This window comes from Poecilia reticulata, linkage group LG4 (assembly GCF_000633615.1).
Source record: "Poecilia reticulata strain Guanapo linkage group LG4, Guppy_female_1.0+MT, whole genome shotgun sequence".
Taxonomy (NCBI): domain Eukaryota; kingdom Metazoa; phylum Chordata; class Actinopteri; order Cyprinodontiformes; family Poeciliidae; genus Poecilia; species Poecilia reticulata.
Window position 1 is genome coordinate 4,585,668 of NC_024334.1, and position 17,373 is coordinate 4,603,040.

General features: G+C 43.4%; 2 protein-coding genes across 5 annotated transcripts in view; one reads left to right on the plus strand and one right to left on the minus strand.

The window, feature by feature from the left end:
- The window catches only part of kifap3a (kinesin-associated protein 3a), a 28,088-nt gene extending 25,644 nt beyond the window's left edge, over positions 1-2,444 (minus strand). Inside the window, exons 1-5 of one of the 4 annotated variants that reach the window (XR_001776507.1) lie at positions 1,906-2,438; positions 1,031-1,162; positions 351-496; positions 221-279; positions 1-140 (exon numbers count right to left, since the gene is read on the minus strand). Coding sequence is in view for 3 of the 4 variants with exons in the window: in XM_008406416.2 (XP_008404638.1) it covers positions 1-140; positions 221-279; positions 351-496; positions 1,031-1,162; positions 1,906-1,955 (527 nt within the window). In the remaining variant the exon portion in view is untranslated. Of the gene's footprint in view, positions 141-220; positions 280-350; positions 497-1,030; positions 1,163-1,905 lie in introns of all 4 variants that reach the window. The other 3 variants (XM_008406416.2, XM_017304284.1, XM_017304285.1) reach the window with 3 other exon arrangements.
- A 2,460-nt stretch (positions 2,445-4,904) lies between these two features.
- The window catches only part of ntmt2 (N-terminal Xaa-Pro-Lys N-methyltransferase), a 14,768-nt gene continuing 2,299 nt past the window's right edge, over positions 4,905-17,373 (plus strand). The window contains exons 1-3 of the mRNA XM_008406417.2: positions 4,905-5,264; positions 10,459-10,631; positions 16,845-17,097. Coding sequence (XP_008404639.1) covers positions 5,066-5,264; positions 10,459-10,631; positions 16,845-17,097 — 625 coding nt within the window. The 5' untranslated portion in view covers positions 4,905-5,065. The remainder of the gene's footprint in view (positions 5,265-10,458; positions 10,632-16,844; positions 17,098-17,373) is intronic.

The window sequence follows — 17,373 nt, forward strand, 5'->3', positions numbered from 1 at the left end:
TGCTGCATCAGCTCCTCCAGGTTGTCCTGGTTACGGGCCAGCTGGAAGATGAGCGCGGCGCCGCGGATCTTCTCCTGGATGTCTTCGTACAGCAGCTCCACGTACTCGTCGATGCTGCCGATGCTCGCCTCCTCGTCCAGCTGCAGCAGAGGGGAACAGGTTGACCCGGCTGACCCGGACGCTGCAGAGGAACTGCGGCGGTCAGACCGTCGGCTCCTACCTCCACTCCGGTGTACGGCGTGAAGTCCCGAGGCGAGATGTTCTTCTTCTCCTGGTTGTCTGTGGAAAACATGGATCAGCTGAGAGCCGGATCCAGACACAGCGAGCAGGAAGTGAGGCGGGTTTGGTACCGCTGCTCTGTTTCCGGTTCTGCAGGTAGAAGAGCAGCTGCTCCACCTCGGCCAGCTTGGACGGATGGATCAGGTGACATTCCTCCACCACCTTCTGGGCCAGAGAAGCCGTGTCCGTGTTGGCGTTCAGGCTCTTCAGGCGGATCCTGGAACAGACACTCGACTCATTAAAGCTATTGAAACTAGAGATAATAATATCTGATCACCCTGATATTATCGGTGATATGCTGATCTATTCAGTCTCATTCTATACCTGTTGCAACATCATTCTCTATTATTTATTCCAAGTTATTTTCAGAATTACGCAGCGCATTAGAAAGAAGGATTGTTACTGATTATTTTTACATGTCTGACTAAACCTGCTGTTTCTGTCAGTTTCAGTTTCTTTATTATTTATTTTGTTTTGGCTCATCTGCTCCTAACTTCACTGACTGAACAGATTAAAGTTGTTTACATGTTTGACCAGCTGGTGAAGCTGCTGGCGTGTTTCTGTGAATTTATCACATACATTTGTAATTCAGTATATTTAAGTTTCATAAATAAATGTTTAAGTAAAACCATCTGTTCTTCTGTAACATATCGGCCGATACCAGACCTCAGGTATCAGAAGTGAACTACGGGGATCGGTTCATCCCAGGTTCAAATTGAGTCATTTCAGTTCAACACTTTAATTTCCTCACATCTTCTGACAGTCTTTTCGCTCTTCAACCATCGGTTCTCCCAGTTCTCCCAGTATGGTCGCCTCCACCTCATACTGGAGCACCAGAGCCTTCTCAGTGGGGTGAACGTCCAGAGAGCATCCCTTCACCCTCCTGCAGGCCCAGAAACAGGAAATGGAGAAAATAAAATCCAAAACTTCCTCAGATTCTAACCCCAAAAATATTACTTTACCGTCATAGAAATATTATGCATGAACATCACCGTTCATTTAAATTAATGCCAATATTCAGCAAATACTCGTGGGTTTTATTAAATGTTTCATCCCCATTTCATTGATTTCATCAATGAATTTATGCAAAAATTATATATATTTTTTTTATTTAACCCGAGTGTTAAGTGTAAAAAAAATTGCCAGCAACATTAATTTCAATTACTGTCTATTTGTATAAAAAAAAAATGAAATGTATATAAATCAAGATACAGATATGCTAAACAAAAATATACTATTTATAAAGTATGGAAGTTTGTAGATTTACAAAAAAAGGAAACATTTTAAAGGGATTTAGTTTAAGATGATCATAAAAGACTTAAAGTAATTTACAAACCGGCTTTGTAAATTATTATTATTCTCAGATGCAGCAACACAGAAAACATAAACTATCAGAAAAGCAGGAAGTACCGCACCTGCTGTTGCCATGGTAACACGTTTCAGACAACGTCTCGCTTCTCACGGTCCAAAACGAGCTTTTACACGTAAAAAGATTTATATTTATTTATTTAAAGAGACCTGTAACCGTGAAGCTTGAGATATAATCACATCTTATTTAACTGCTGTGAGGAGGCGGCACCCGAACCGAACCGAGCCCAGCAGTAGACGTCACGTTTCCGGCCTCACCTCTTCAGGTAGCGCGGCTCTCCGGTCGGCGGGTTCTCCATGTCAGACATCGAACTGCGGCGTCACGGAGGAGAAAATCCTCTCGTCAGTTTCACCTGGAGGTGATGAGGATGCAGACCGGGCGGATGTTGTTTGTCAGCTCAGCCTGTTGCCAGGGAGGTTACCAACGGAAACGGAGCGGGCGCCCGCTGCTGCCCCCTGCTGGTGCGGCTGTTATGCACACCTCAGAAACCCGAGAACAGAATAGAAACATGGCTCAGTGGTCTTAAAAACGAGAACGATTATAAAGTAGGGACAATAACTTGATTAGTTATGGCTTTTCAGAGTTTCATGTAAGTTTTAGGGAAACTTTTATTGAGTGAGAGCGAAGGGAAACATTTCTTCAGGACTAATTTCACGTCAGCCATTTTTTATTCCTATGTAGCACAGCAAGATATTCTGAATTTGGCTATTGGAGCCCACAGTACACCCTCTTTAAAGAATACTTAAGAGACATCATGGAAATGACCTCGTCTCTACCAGGATCGAAAGTTATTTAAAACACTCAGCAGATCTCACCCTCCAGATGAATCTGGGCCTCTTCTTGTCTCTTCTTGTCCATTTTTCTCTTTACATTAAAAAAGGAAACCATGCATATCTGCTCTAAATACTGTGTTCAGGCCTCTGTGGGGCCTCTGGATGGATGGACCGTTTAAGGAGCCGTGGGACGGATTGATGAGCGACAGGACAGTGGCGGCATGTCAAAGTAAAGCAGAAACTGGCCCTGGATGTTATTCTGTAAAACTGTTCATCTTTTACACTGAAATGCGTCTGTAGAGATGATGGATGCTGCAGACCGAGGTCAGGGGGTCAACGCCAGGGCCAACACAGCGGCTGACCTGAGCAAAGGTCAAAACGGGTCTCTGCTCATGGCCGGAGTTTCTCCCTGGGTTCAGAGAGTTGGTTCTTCTCCTGGATCCAGTAAACGAACCACTGCTCAGAATATCGGAGAAAACGAAGTCGCCCTGCTCAGACTGCAGTTCTTTAAAATCCTGAAGTGTGAACCAGCATCGCATCAGCATGAACTGAAAGCCTGAAAATTAAAGAACAAAGACTAAAAAATAATCATTTTTAACGTCATAGAAGACAAAGATTGATCTATTTGCTCAGAGGAGACAAGTTGAGGCTGAAATAGTCAAACTGTCCAGCACGGTGGTGGCAGAATCATGCTGTGGGATGCTTCTCTGCCACTAGTACTGGATTGTTTCCTGTGTGCAGGATGGTTCGTACGACGTCGGCTCCTGTTGCCAGGCAAAATCGTCATGGTGATTCCTCAGCGGCGGCGTCTCTGACCATAAAACATCAGAAATTAAAAGCCGACCAAGCAAAATAAAATATTTATTTTGGCTCATGGAACGTATTCAGCTGAAACAGCCGGTCACCAGGTGGTGAAAGCATTTGCTCGTCTCAGCAGCGGCCGTCTCAGCTGATGTCACCGCTCTAATTTTATCCGCAGGCTGTCGGGAACGAGGCGGAGACATTTGTGTGAAGGGTCAGAAACGCCGCGGATCGTTTCTCAGGCAGATCTGCTAATGTTTTGGTTGCAGCCTGTTGCTGCAGCAGCAGAAAAGCTGCAGCAGCAACAGCAGCTGCAGCAGCAGAAAAACTGCAAACACAGAAAAACTCATGAATTCCTTCAGGCCGTTCATGCAGAATATTTAGCTATGAATTCACATTGATGCTTCGCTGATCTACTCAAGACGAGTTTCTAATGAAGTCACAGAATCAGAGTGAAATTTAAATCTTTCAAGTTTAATTTTGGTTCACCAAAATAATTCATTCATAATTCTGGAACAATGTTTCACAACAGATTTATTTCCACTGCAGTGTCTCCAGATTTCATGTTCATAGGTTCACATTTGTTTTGAGATTCGAAGTGCAGGAGAGTCTATAGTTGTTTTATTGTGACCATAATGATTAAAGATCTCAACACTAGATGTCAATGCAACTATTTATGCACCGTAAATACTTACATCATGTATTAGAGATGTGAGGAGCCGAGAGCACCGCCCTGAGGCGCTCCAACAGAAGTTCCTCAGACTGAAGTAAAAACATGAACGTGTCGGGATGGTTGGGCTGGACGGAGCCAACAGACCTTCAGAGGAAACAAATTGAACCAAAGACAAAATATTTGTTGGAAATGTTAAAGACAAATAAACGGCTTATTTTACTGACCTACTGAGAAAGTCTATGCAAACATTCACTCTTTTGTGTAATAAATGTCCATAGAGGAAGAGCTTTATTTGGCGTTTAGTGCTTTAATTCATGGTTCTTTACGGTTCTCGCACTAATCGGGAGAAGCGGGACGTTTCCCGGTCGGGCGTTTGGGCCACACGGCCCGGTTTCCTCCTTCTTTTTATGCTTTCCTTTCTGTCCTGTGAGCAGCCATGATGACGGTGCAGTGATCACACTCCACCATTTCTATGCGTTTACATAGAGATTTTAGAAAAATGCGATGAATATAAGACTTTCTCTAGCAGTGCACTGCTATAGACTGAGCGTGTAAGATTATAATTTCATGATTAATCGGCGGTGGGCAGGTCCGAGACTCCACAGCTGAAATGAGCCCCGCTGCGGCGCCGGTCCAGTTCTGTTAGTGAAACCAGTCGGAGCTCAGCATGGTGGGCAGAGAGGTAAAAGATTTTCACACATTTGGGACTTACTGTAAGTGTTCTGGCACAATGAAACAAGGTATCGTGATATTTGTGCAGTTTGCAGCATTTAAATCTGGACCATCTCTTTCCGTGCCGTTTGCTCACAGGAGCAACTGGACAGGCTGCTGGTCAGAGCAGCACGTAAACGTTTAAGTCCTGATTAACGTTATGACTGTCAAGCTGTTGGATTCTCATGTTCTGGACGGGAATTTCAAACCTTCAAGCTCTGAAGTGACGCGTCTTCCTGCATGCCTGTTGGCCAGGAGAGGTTTCAGCTTTGAGCCTCCCTCCCTCCCAGCAGGTGATCTGGAAGGACGTCCAGAGTGAAAAAGATCTCTGCTGATCACTGAACACCACCACAGGCGTGTTGATCACTCAGCCGGACAGATATAGCCGCGTCGCAGACAGAATCCGAAGCGTCAGTCGCCTTCACGCCGTTTCTGGAGACCAGCGCCGGTGGAAGAAACATGGAGATTACGCTTGAAGATGAAAACAGCAGCTCTTCAGGAAGCTTTGAGTTCAAGGCGGCTCATCAGGCGTTCAGGGACCGCTGGAAGGAGACGGACGACACCATGTGTCGCCACAGCATGTCCTTCCACCTGCACCACAAACTCCAGAGCGACTTCTTCGCCAGCTACCTGTACCTGCTGGAGAAGATTCCTCTGGGTAAGAGGCAGCAGGCTGGGATGTTCGCTCCCTTCCAAGAGCCACACAAGCTTTAAGGAAACACATTTATTTAGATGTGTAATCGTACCTTCGCATCTATTAGTCTGAAAGATTTCAATGAAACACCTGCATCTTTGGGACTCGTTCAGAGAAGGTTGACGGTAAATTTTCTGAAATATTCGGGTCTAATCGTGTTACTTAAATTCAAACTCTGAGATTCTGATTTTTGTAGAAAGGCAGAATTAATCCACCTTCAACAAGCCAACAGAAAATTACACAAATTCAAAAACCTCTGACAATTTTATTTTAAAATCTCCAAAAATTAGCAAAAGCTAATTTGTATCTGAAGTCTCTCGACAAATTACAAAAATGGATATTATTCCATTTTACATCCATTTTTCCAGATGCTAATTACCTTTTGCTACAACGATAATCTAGTAAAGTGCATCAAATGGTGACATTTATGTCGAGTTGCACGTTGTTTGTTTTTAAACGAAGTTCATCATCATATCATTAAGACAATTTTCAGAACATTAAGAGATTCTCTAAGAGAGAAAACGGTTTCTGACTGAATTAGACGTCATAAAATGAGTCAAAGTTAAGAAGCTACACACAACAAATGTTGTGTTTTTATATTTCTGAACTGATCCTAAGGCTGAAGCTCCTCAACGGGCTGCAGAGGAGCAGCGGTTCCTCTCCGGTTCTTGGAAGCCACATTTTGTGCACGGGCGATTTGATTGGCAGCAGACGGCATTCGCTGACTGGTCCACGGATTTAGGTCTCAGGATGAGCAAACGCGGTACTTTAAACCTCCTTCAATATTGTCTGAACCACCGTTTTCAATCCCAGACTGCAGTAGCCTTGAGGTTTAAATCTTTTCATCAACTATGGCAGAGGAGTGATTTCAGAGAAACTGACCCTCAGAGGTTCACATGAATTGACCGCAGCTCCCAGGATCCTGTCAGGATTCAGCCCCACATAGTGAGGAGCACACTGCCAATGAAGACGCACCGGCTTGGCTAGACATGAACCGCCTAGAGTGAGACGTGGCTTTGGCTTTAGGCGCCTTGAAGAGGCGGCTCATCTCAGCGGCTTGGTCTCAGGAATCTGTTCTCTTGGTCATAATTCATGCTTGATGATCAGATGAGAAGACGGACCTGGTTATGAAGGACGTTTGCAGCTGAGACTCATTTCAACCGTTTCAGACTGTGAGCCACAGGTTCAGACATGCCGACAGAACCTGAATCTGAAAAGAGCAGCAGACAACCTCTACAGGCAACTTCCTGTGCTGCTGAAGGACAAACAGGATGCGAGACACCGAGCTTCCTGGTCCCACCTGAGCGGGAAATGAACACAGCTGCTGAGTAATTCCTGCAGCAATCCCCTGAAAAGGCCTTTGGGACGAGGTGAGAAACAGAAGCGGACTGGACAGCCTTCGTCCTCCAGCAGGTCCACCAGGCGAAGCCACTTCTTGAATTGGAGAATCGGCCGTTCTGACATCCCAGAGCCATCGGCCCTCCTGACGGCTGAAATACGCTCTCTGTTCTGCTGTGGTTGCTCTAAAGCACTAAATCTAGAATCAGTCATCAGCTCTGCAGTGAACTGTCAACTACAAGTAAATTAAGGAGTCTCAGCACAGAGCCCTGAGGAACTTCATCCACAGAAACAAAGCAGCACACCTTAAACGTGACACCCTGAGCAAAGCTCTTCTCTCTTTAAAGCTCGTCACTCATCAGACCAGAAGCTGCAGAAACAGGAGATGATCCGCGCCTCGGCCGCTGTGGAGCCCTTTAATGGCCTGGCATGGCAGGCATGAAAGCAATAACTCATGTCAGTTGGTGCTAAACATGACCGTAACGGGGCCACGCTTATTATTTACAACTTGACGAAACATTTCTACCTTCAACCAAATATCCCTGATTAAACTCCCTGAACCGAAGCTCAAACTGGAAACATCACATTTATATTTTCCTTCGCTGATGAAGAGCTTCTTTGTGAGAAGCGGAAAGGTCGGAACCTAATGAGCCGGGCTCTGAAGGCGGGAGGCAGATGAAGATGGCGGCTCCAGGGTGACACTTCCTTGGCAGACGGGTGTCGTCACGCCGTCGTCTCCTCGTTTTTGTCCTGCTCGAACTTTCTATACTTACCCTCCTCTGCTCTGAGGTGTCACATGACGAGCGATTATCGAGTTACAGGAGATCCAAACAAACACGAGCTGCAGGACGTTCAGATCGCAGTCGGACATCTTTTCACTGGGATGTTGGTTATTTAGAGCAGGAACACGTCCTGAGAGGGAAACGCATCAGAAGTAAAGCAGATGTTTAGCTTTCCTCTTGCCTGTGGTGGGCACACTTCCGCTAATTAGCTAAAAATGGAGCTAATTTTTCAGTTAGCGGTTTTGCTAACTTTGAAAACACCTAGCGCCCTTAGCTTTCTCTTAATTATTTTTCCCAGAAAAATTCTAAAGTGTTAATTTACTTTGAGGTTTTGTAAACTTTCAGTGGAATAAAATTCAATGTCTGTCCTTTCAGCTATTAACTCTTCATGTAGTGAGGCGCTAAAATGACATCTGACAGGGTTGAATTTAGCGCGTTAGCTTCTGCTAAATATCTTGTTGGTGTAGTGCTTTAGCGCTAGCATAGCTAATGTTTATGATTAGGGTCAGTCATGTGGTGTGTGTTTGGTCATGTGACATGACAGAATCAATGTATCTAAAAATATTAAATATCCATAAGAGCATATTGGTCCAAGTTTTCACAATAATCTGTCCAATCTTTGCTAAATCCAGTGGTAAACACCACTAGCTAAGAAGCTAGCTGCGCTAACCAACAAGCTCTAATCATAAGCATAATTTCCACTAAGGTGTTAAACAGAAATGATGCTTTAGCTAATGCTAAAGCACTAAACTGAATACCCATCGTGTGTTGACTCAATGCGTTATATCGCCCTCAACAGGATCACAGTTGCTATTACAGTTTTAACGGCCGCGCTTCAGTAAGTCATTCTTTAGAGCAGAACTTTCACTGAGTTCCAGTTTTATAGCTGAATATTAATAACTCTGTTACTGGTCTTGTTTTATTAGCCACAATTAGAAAGCATGCAGGAGACCAGTAGCAATGCATTCTGGGTACAGAATGAACGATTTGTTGTTGGATGCCCCAAAATCAACAGATCTTCTCTGTTTTTAAACTTTTAAAATCAATTCATGTATCACTTTTAAAGTATATCAAATATTTCAGCCAATAAAATACTGATAAAAGTTTTTTTTGCACTTTAAAAATTAACAAAAAGCACGAAGGATTTCCTCTGGAGAGCAGCTGGCATCGAGCGATTAATGTAAGAAGCTAAAGTATGAGAGTATGCTGTTTGGATGCTGCAGCTGAGGAGGAGACATTCGCTACATGACAGCTGGCTGCTCTGAACCACTGATCTCCACCTCAAAGGAAATGTTGGATGGTAATTAGATTAGCAGAGCGCTATATTTAGCTTGGCGTGGAGTGGCTCCTCCTGGCTCTCCTCAGCTGTTAAATGACATAACACAAGTCCTTAGAACCAGTGATGAGCATTTATAGATGGTTTTATGAGAAAACGTACTCGAAGCAGGAAACCATCCAAAGCAAACATCTGAAATTAAGGAACTCAACAACTGCCCTCCCAAACTGTCTCAGCCTGCTGCTGCGTCTGATCTGCTGAGCGGAGATAAACCCTGGAGAAGGAAGCAACAGTACAGGGCTAACGGGGCTCACGCTGCTGTCGGCGCCTCCAGGGCCAGAAATACCGACAAACAGCCAAATATCCAGGAGGAGGATTTACTTCCTGCTTCAAAGCACGAGAGAACAGCCGGGAGTTTGAAAATTCATCCTTCATAATTTCACACCGGGATTTTTAAATTGAACTCCAGTCCTCTTGTCTAGAAAGTCCGGTTCGTTTGGGAAGGTGTGAATGTGAAACTGAGCTTCCAAACCTCGGTTTCAGTTCGGTTGAAGTGAACTTAGGGTTGCCAGATCTGACTGAAAGCCAAAAACAACGTAAAACCCGTCCAACTCCCAACAAAAACAAAAACCAGCCCAAATTTCAACCAAACTGAAACTCTTGTTGATAGTCCCATATGTGATTCACTTACATTGTGTTTGTTCTGTTCTCTGACCAGAACCATTTCCCACTGGGACTGCAAAGAACTCAAATCTCTGAACAGAGTGAGACTTGAGCTTTCGTTCTCTTAAATCAAGATGTTGCCCTGGCATTTCCATAGATGAATAAACTAATAAATGTAGTAGCACTGCAGTTTATTAGAAGTTTTTTGATTTTCTGCAAACTATTTAGAAATAATTTTTACTTAAACCTCAAAAAATGATGAATGATGAATGAAAAGCAGCCCAAATGTTAACAATCAGCCTACAGTAAATAATAAAGACTGCAGTATTCTGATTTAGTAATGTATTTATATTAGTTGTGTTACCACCTCCACACCACTAGAGGCAGTAGCAGAATCGAAAACATGCGACTAAGGAGCAGATTTACACAGAAAGCAACAGAATTAGCTAAAAACTGTGAGCTGCACCGAAGTAAATAAAAGAGAGAAGTTCAAATACATGGTGAGAGAGAAACTCCTTCCTAAAGGTGAAAATATATCACAGATTTCAAAAGAAAATAAAAACGGAAGTATAGGAAATAGCGCCCCCTTCACTTCCGGATTGCAATGGTCCCATTTCCAAATAAGGTATGAGACTGACAGCGGTCCGTCCTGTTTCCTGTTTGCTGCAGCGAGGTGGACTTGACATGCATCTGTGAACGCCAAGCGGACCGGAAACCGCCCCAAAAGCAGGAAGTGGACTATAGCGCAGGGCATTGTGGGTAAATACAACTAAAAAAAAATGTCTTAGCCTAGTGCTAGCAGGAGAAATGGCTGGTAGTTTTTAGCTAAAGACTAAAAAGAAATCCTCCAATCACTAAATTCTGATGCCTCCATTTTGTTTACGTTTGGTGAAGAAGGCAGTTGTGCTCAGTGTCTCCCTCAGTGGGTCTTGGTGCAGCGCCCCCGCAGGTGAGGAGGGGAATGGTACAGGTTGGACTGGGTGGCATTCTGAGGTTCTGGTGGCTTCCCTTCATGATATTCCTCTAAAATGAGGACACAACGTGCTTACAGCTGACAGTGACCCGCTGCTCAGCCTGCGTGTCTCTCCGGTCTCCGCAGTGAAGCTGTTTCCCGTCACCTGTGAGTTCATCAAGGGAGAGAAGCAGTTCTACTACCGAGCGCAGAAGTTCTACGAAGACGTCCCGGCCTCCGAGGAGGGCATGATGGGAGACTTCGTTGAGATTTCCAACGTCGATCTGGAAAGTTCCCGTCAGTTTCTGAAGAGGTTTGTGGTGAGTTGCTCAACGGCACCACGGCACCGTTAGCCCGGAGTCAGGACGAATGTTAGAGCCGCTGCTGAGGAGCTAAAGCTAGTTTTCACTCTTTAAATTTAAAAATGTATGAAAATAATTTCATAATCATTCAGATGATTATCATAAAGATGCTTATGTTTTATTTTGTGAGTTTTTCTACGGATATATCTGAAATTCCTTTATGTTTTATAAAAATAAACAGGAAAGATTCTGCTGTTTGATTTTGATGATGCTTTATTTAAAACAAAGGAATTTAAATATTCTTTACCTATTGTGGAGGTTTTCTTTCTTTTTTGGAAAATAAAAAAAAAAATTACGTAAAATTTTAATAAAATGTGTTTAATTCACTTTATCGCTGCTTTTAAGATATTTCTAGATGGATATGAGATTTTTTATTGATCCTTTGTGGGGGTTTTATCTGAACGAAGAGGCGACAGCCTGAAATAACTCGGTCTGCATTGTGAGACATCGTCTGTTCCTGTCAGCCGGTTTCAGAGTAAACACGGTAATTCTGCTGCTTCTCCGTCAGCTTTGCACTTTGCTGCAGCTTCTGGTTTCTCTGCTGCTGGCCGCTGAATATCTGAGTCTATTTTGGGAGAGAAATTCGTCATCCCGTCTCTGCAGAAATCATTTCACCTGGATTCATGCGTATAGGCAAATCAATTTGCTCAACATCCCATCATGATGTTAAGTTTGATGCAAAACCAAATGCAGACCAGAACCCGTGATGAAAAAGAAAGAAAACTGATTATTGCGTGAATTAACTTATTTACGTCTGATTTTAATTGCATTTCTTATTTAATGGAAAACACCGCAATTGTGAAATTGTTTTTTTTTCGACATTAGCAGAATATCGACAAAGTTTTACGCACATTTGTAATGGAAACACAGCTAGTGACAAAGAAACCAGAGCAGCTAATCAGAGGTGAGTGGAAACAGCTGCGGCAGGGTGCAGGCAGCGGGGAATCAGGAGATGAAAAACAGCTGCGGAGGGAAACGGGCTGAGCGAAAGGTGAGCGATAAACGCAACGGAGAGAACCTGAAGGTAGCGTAATAAACTGGAAGAACACTGAAGAAAAGTCCAAATGCAGATAGGAATACGCATAAAGGGGCTAACACAACGGAATAAACTGAAACAGCAAGAAGTGGTAATAAAACAACAAAGATCCAAACCAAAGCCACATATCATGACACATCTAGAAATAAAGTAAAATGGCAAGATCTGGTAATAAAAGAACAAAGGAAAGATCCAAACCAAAGCCACATATCATGACACATCCAGACCCAGCGAGCTGCCAGCAGCATGACTGTTCTAACAAGTTCTTCTTTCTCCCATTTGGGCTTTAGAGTCGGGTTTTATTTTACTGGTTCAGGGTTTGAAACCAACTGAAGCTGATCCATCATTAAGTCTACATCTATTGTTTGAACTAGACGGAAACAAGTCAGCAATTTAAAATGAATACCAAAACGCCCTGAACAAAGCTGTACGAACGGCAAAACTTTTCTGTTTACTAAACATATTTGCTAAATGGGCCTCATCAGAATCCGGGTCAGTAAAAATGGGCCAAACTTGGTTCTGATCAGTATTTATTTTATGGCAGAGTTTTGATGTCCAAACAATGGAAATGAGTCGTCGATGTCCGTTCCTCGTTTCCTTTTCTCCTTTGTTGTGTTTCACGTATAAATTCCTATTTTTTGAGTCGGAGAACAGGCACAAGGGGAAGGCGCGGCAAAGTACGCAGTGCTGCTTCCAACATCTTATAAAATCATCCGTAGTGACTTCGTGAGTCAGTAAACAGTGCTGGAGATGTTTCCTTTAAGTGACAGGAAACCTTTCAAAAAGACAAAATGAAGTTTTCAAAAAAGAACAAAAAAAATCTATTCTTTTTCTAATCAAAGTCGGGTTTGATTGGTCAGGTCTGGAGGACCGTCGGTTCTTCTGCAAGACAACTTTTTGATTGATTTTTTTTTATTAAAAACTAAAGATTTGAATCTGGATGAGGTAAAAGTTACGGCTGAGATGAATTTCAACCTGTCAGTGGAAGATTTGAGTCAATTTTCTGAGTAAATCTATTTAAATAAGATCATAAAACTTTGTGGTTTTATTTGGATTTTGGTAGCTGATTGTTAATATGATGACGTGTGCCTGGCGTTTGTTTTACCACCAGAACGTTGAAGCTCGGCTTCTTAAAGCAACAATAACTGGTGATCATTTCTGACATCAGTCCTCTGGCTTTATGCACATTATGTCTCAGATTTCACGGCGGTATTTTTAAAATCTCTGCACCTTTCCTAGAAAATCAAAGGTTTTACAGAATCTAAAAGCTGCTGTTGCTCCAGAAACCAGGTTATAAATTAGATTCATAACTAATAAAGCTGATAAAACGTCCTTCATGTTGTCTTCGACAGAGACAAACGTGTCTAGATGAATATAAATAATAATCATGCGGCAGGGCGCATGCCTGCGGCTCATGACGGGTGAGAGGAGGCTTGTTTTAGCTGCTGGGGGTCATGCTGTTGCTAATTCTGGGGACATGTTTGGCCCAGAGACCTGCTTATATCCAGGATCTGTTAAACAGCTGCTCTAATTATAAACTGCCAACACTTTGTGCTTTAAAGAGCTTTTAATATAAACACAGCACGGCTCAGGAGTTACAGGCACCGCTACTGGCTGACACTGCAGTACAGTCAGAACATAAACACAAACTGATGGGTTTTATTCCAAGAGCTAATTCAACATGGTTGAAATTAGCGCTTTCTGTTAGCTCCTGCTAAATCACGACTTGCTGTAGGATTAATGAAACCATAAGCTTGACTCTCTCCATATTTCCCTTTCAATCCACTGCATGACAGAAAAGCAGAGTGGATCCTCTTCACACATTTCAACTCTTCAAAAATAAAAATGATACAGATGTAATTTTACTCTTTACAATAAAGAGTAAAAGAATAATGAGGTCAGGAGACTGTGTCTCCACTCCACTGCTTCATGCAGTGGTTCTTAGTGAGGAACCGAACCCACCAGTTTCATATGAGCATCCACTGAACCCTTCAGTAGCGATAAATAAAATATGATTCCCCCCCAAATCCAAGACATAGGGGTGACCCAACCAGAGTCTAGATCACCCCATGATCACCAAGTCTTCTTAAAGGTAGAGTCTCTGAGATCAGTTCTTCAAACTATACTCAGTGTTTTCAGCTGACTGTCCAGGAACGACCCAAGGTATTTAAAATGTGCCACAGTTTCAACAGGTTGGCCATCAAGAGAAACTGGAACCACTTTAAGGTGTTTAGATCATTTAATTAGCTCTACATTCTTAAGAGAATGAAAAATTAATAATAAATAATACAGACTTTGCGGTATTCTGATTTAGTAATGTAATTATATTAGTTGTGTTACCAYMCCCACGCCACTAGAGGCAGTAGCAACCCCGAAAAGATGCGACTAAGGAGCAGATTTAGAAGTTCACCGAAAGCTACAGACTGTGGTAAAAACTGAGCTCTTTGCATCTACGGCGATGACGTCACGTCTCCAGGAGCCAATGCGGCTCACTTGTTTCCGCTTTGAGTTACCATGACAGCTAGAAAAGACTAAGTGGTATTTTAGATGCAAAAAAAAAATACTATGAACATTGTTGTCTTCCTAAATATAATGGGCTTTTAAGTTTTAATTAATTTCCAAGCGATGCTGAATTAAGAAGATGGTGGCTTGTGAATATTTGTCGCTACCAGTTGAAGCTAACGCTGCACAACACAAAGTTTGCAGCCTTTCACTCCTGATCAGCCTAAAACTACCGGGGATACGGATGGTAAACAAAGGATCCTGAGTTATTTCCATGGAGTCGCTTCTGTATTCAGCCTGAAACAGAGTTTATGGGAACCAGAGAGCCGAGCCACTGATCCGCCTGAACATCCTGCTGTAAACACCGAACTATCTGAGCTCTGAACAGGAAACAAAGGTAATAAAACTAAATAACATTAAGAAACACGGCCATGTTTTTCTAAAAGCAGCAGCTTTGAACCTGAACATCTGAACCAGATCTGACTCCAGAGCTGCTGCTGTTGAGCTAAGAGGCTTTTAGCTCCGTCAGGCTGCGGAGCTAAAAGCCAGAACCGGAACCGGAACCGTTACTCGGTCTCTGTTTGATACTAATGACAATAAAACACATAATATACTTGAAAATAACATAAAAAACATTGTCTGTTAGAATGTTTAGATACTTAAATAGCATATTTTTACAAGAACAACGTCAGAAAATATTGCCTACTAGCATAAGCTAAAGCTAATGTTAGCCACAAAGTTTAAGTAAAACTCACCTTCGTATCAGTGAATGTATAACGAGGCTACATCTTAAAACCTTCCTCCAGTTCACTTGTTGGGGCTTCGGATCGATGTTCAAACCTCGGCCAGGCCCTGCAGGCACCGAGTGTAAAATTATATTTTTATCGGATCGGAAACAATCGAGCCGCTTTTCCCCGAACGCGGAAGCTGAGGTGCAAAGAGTCCATCCATGCTGAGAGTGGAGCCTTCAATCAGGGCTCCTCCGCAGCTCTGATTGGCTCAGCAATGTAACGTGATCCTCTGATTGGCTNTCCTCTGATTGGCTCAGCAATGTAACGTGATCCTCTGATTGGCTCAGCAATGTAACGTGATCCTCTGCAGGAAGTGATGGCAATGCGGGCGTCATCACGACTTTACACAAGTTAGTGTGTCTTTACCTCCTGCAGAGGCTCCGCCGAACCCCTGAGCCCGACTCACCGACCCCCTGGGGTTCGACCGAACCAGGTTAAGAACCACTGGCTTAATAAGTCAGCAGTGCATATGTACAGCCTTAGTGACTGATGCAATAAATATTTACACATGAGAGTTTTAACTGGTAAATAGTCATTTATATATTAATAAACCTGAATTATCATAAGGAATATAAACTTAATTTATCCCCAAATTGAATAAAGTGAAACTGAACATGGGCTCCTACAGTCGGTGCGTCGCTTCAGTGCTGGAGCCACTAAGGTTTCTGATCAGGGCCTTGCTTTAGCACAGCTAGCCTGTTAGCCTCCACTGCTAATTGGAGTGAATTGATTTGTTTTGTAAAGTTCCTTCATAATTTGGCTTCATCAGCACTTTGGCTGCCTTGTTGCTGAATAAATAAAATTACCATATGAATAAAATGGACTAAACTGAGTAAATGTTGCATGTATTTTATTAGGATTTGATCAATAACAGAAAACAATAATCCCAGCTGTCGGATCATTTTATTCTGTTCTAAACCAGGAAAAGCCTTTCATCCCGAAGAGGCCAGGATTTATAATGTTTGCTTTTTAATTTAAAACACCATAAAATCTCTAAATGCTGCTGTATTCCCTGGATGTTCATTTCCAGTTAAAAAGGAAGCTACTTGTTTACTTTGACCGTTTTCTCTTTAAATTATGACCACATGGTGGAGAATGTGAAAACCAGCCAGTATTTCCCACTTTAAGTCTGTGGTTGCAGAAATTTCCCTCCGTACTTGAGAAGCCACTTCAACACAGAAAGCACAGCTAATTGCTAATTGTACACTTTAATACAATTAACTCTTTAGAGAAAAAACTTATTTTTTTTAATATTTACACAGGATTTTGAAATAGAAACACCTTCATGAGCATTAGAGGTGGCAGAAAAAAGCAGATGTATAAATACAGGCAGAGAAATGTGGCAGTAATTCACTGAAACCAGGGGCTCCTCAGGGGCCCCTTCCTCCATCGGATCACACCCAGGGGCCCCCGACGCAGAAGGGTTGGGCTGAGGTCAGAACAGCAAACCAAAGGGAAGAAAAGCCGCCGTGATTCAAGTCGAGCTGACTTTTAGCTGCTGACTGGTGGTAAAGTTCACTGCTTTGAAGCCCTGAGGAGCCAAACTGTTGGCTCTTCTGAACCCAAACGCCTCGGCAGCCAAGCGCAGAGCTTTATGGAGACTTTAAATATGGAAAATAACTTTACACACCCATCCTGATGTCAGATTCAAGCACGATTCAAGAGGATTTTACAACAGATGATTGGTTTTTAGCTATTTCAGTTCCTAAATCTCAAACATTTTGTGACATGAAGATCAAAAACGGGAGATAAAGTAATCAGAAATATCAAAACCTTTAGGGATGAAGTTTGAAGCCGCATTTTGACGCATGGTTGATGAAAGGTCTCCCACTCTCCCCACAGGGGCCGGGCAAAGCCGGGACACACCGCGCTCTGGACTGTGGCTCCGGGATCGGACGCGTCTCCAAGGGCGTCCTTCTTCCCGTGTTTGAGAAAGTAGAGATGGCCGACATGATGGAGCACTTCCTCCTCCACGCACACGAGGAGTATCTGGGCGACGCCGCCGACCGCATCGAGACCTACTACTGCTTCAACCTGCAGGAGTTCACGCCTCCCCGCAGCAAGTACGATGTCATCTGGATGCAGTGGGTGGCGTGTAAGTACTTCCTGGATTACCCTGATTCCCACTGAGAGCGGATCCACAGAGAAACCTGAAAGAGCATTCACACCGACCCGGCTCCGGTCCGGTCCGCTTCGACCCGACTCCGGTCCGCATCGACCCGGCTCCGGTCCGGTACGCTTCGACCCGACACCGGTCCAGTCCGCTTCGACCCGACTCCGGTCCGCTTCAATCCAGCTCCGCTCCGGTCCGCTTCGACCCAGCTCCGGTCCGGTCCGCTTCGACCCGGCTCCGGTCCGGTCCGCTTCAATC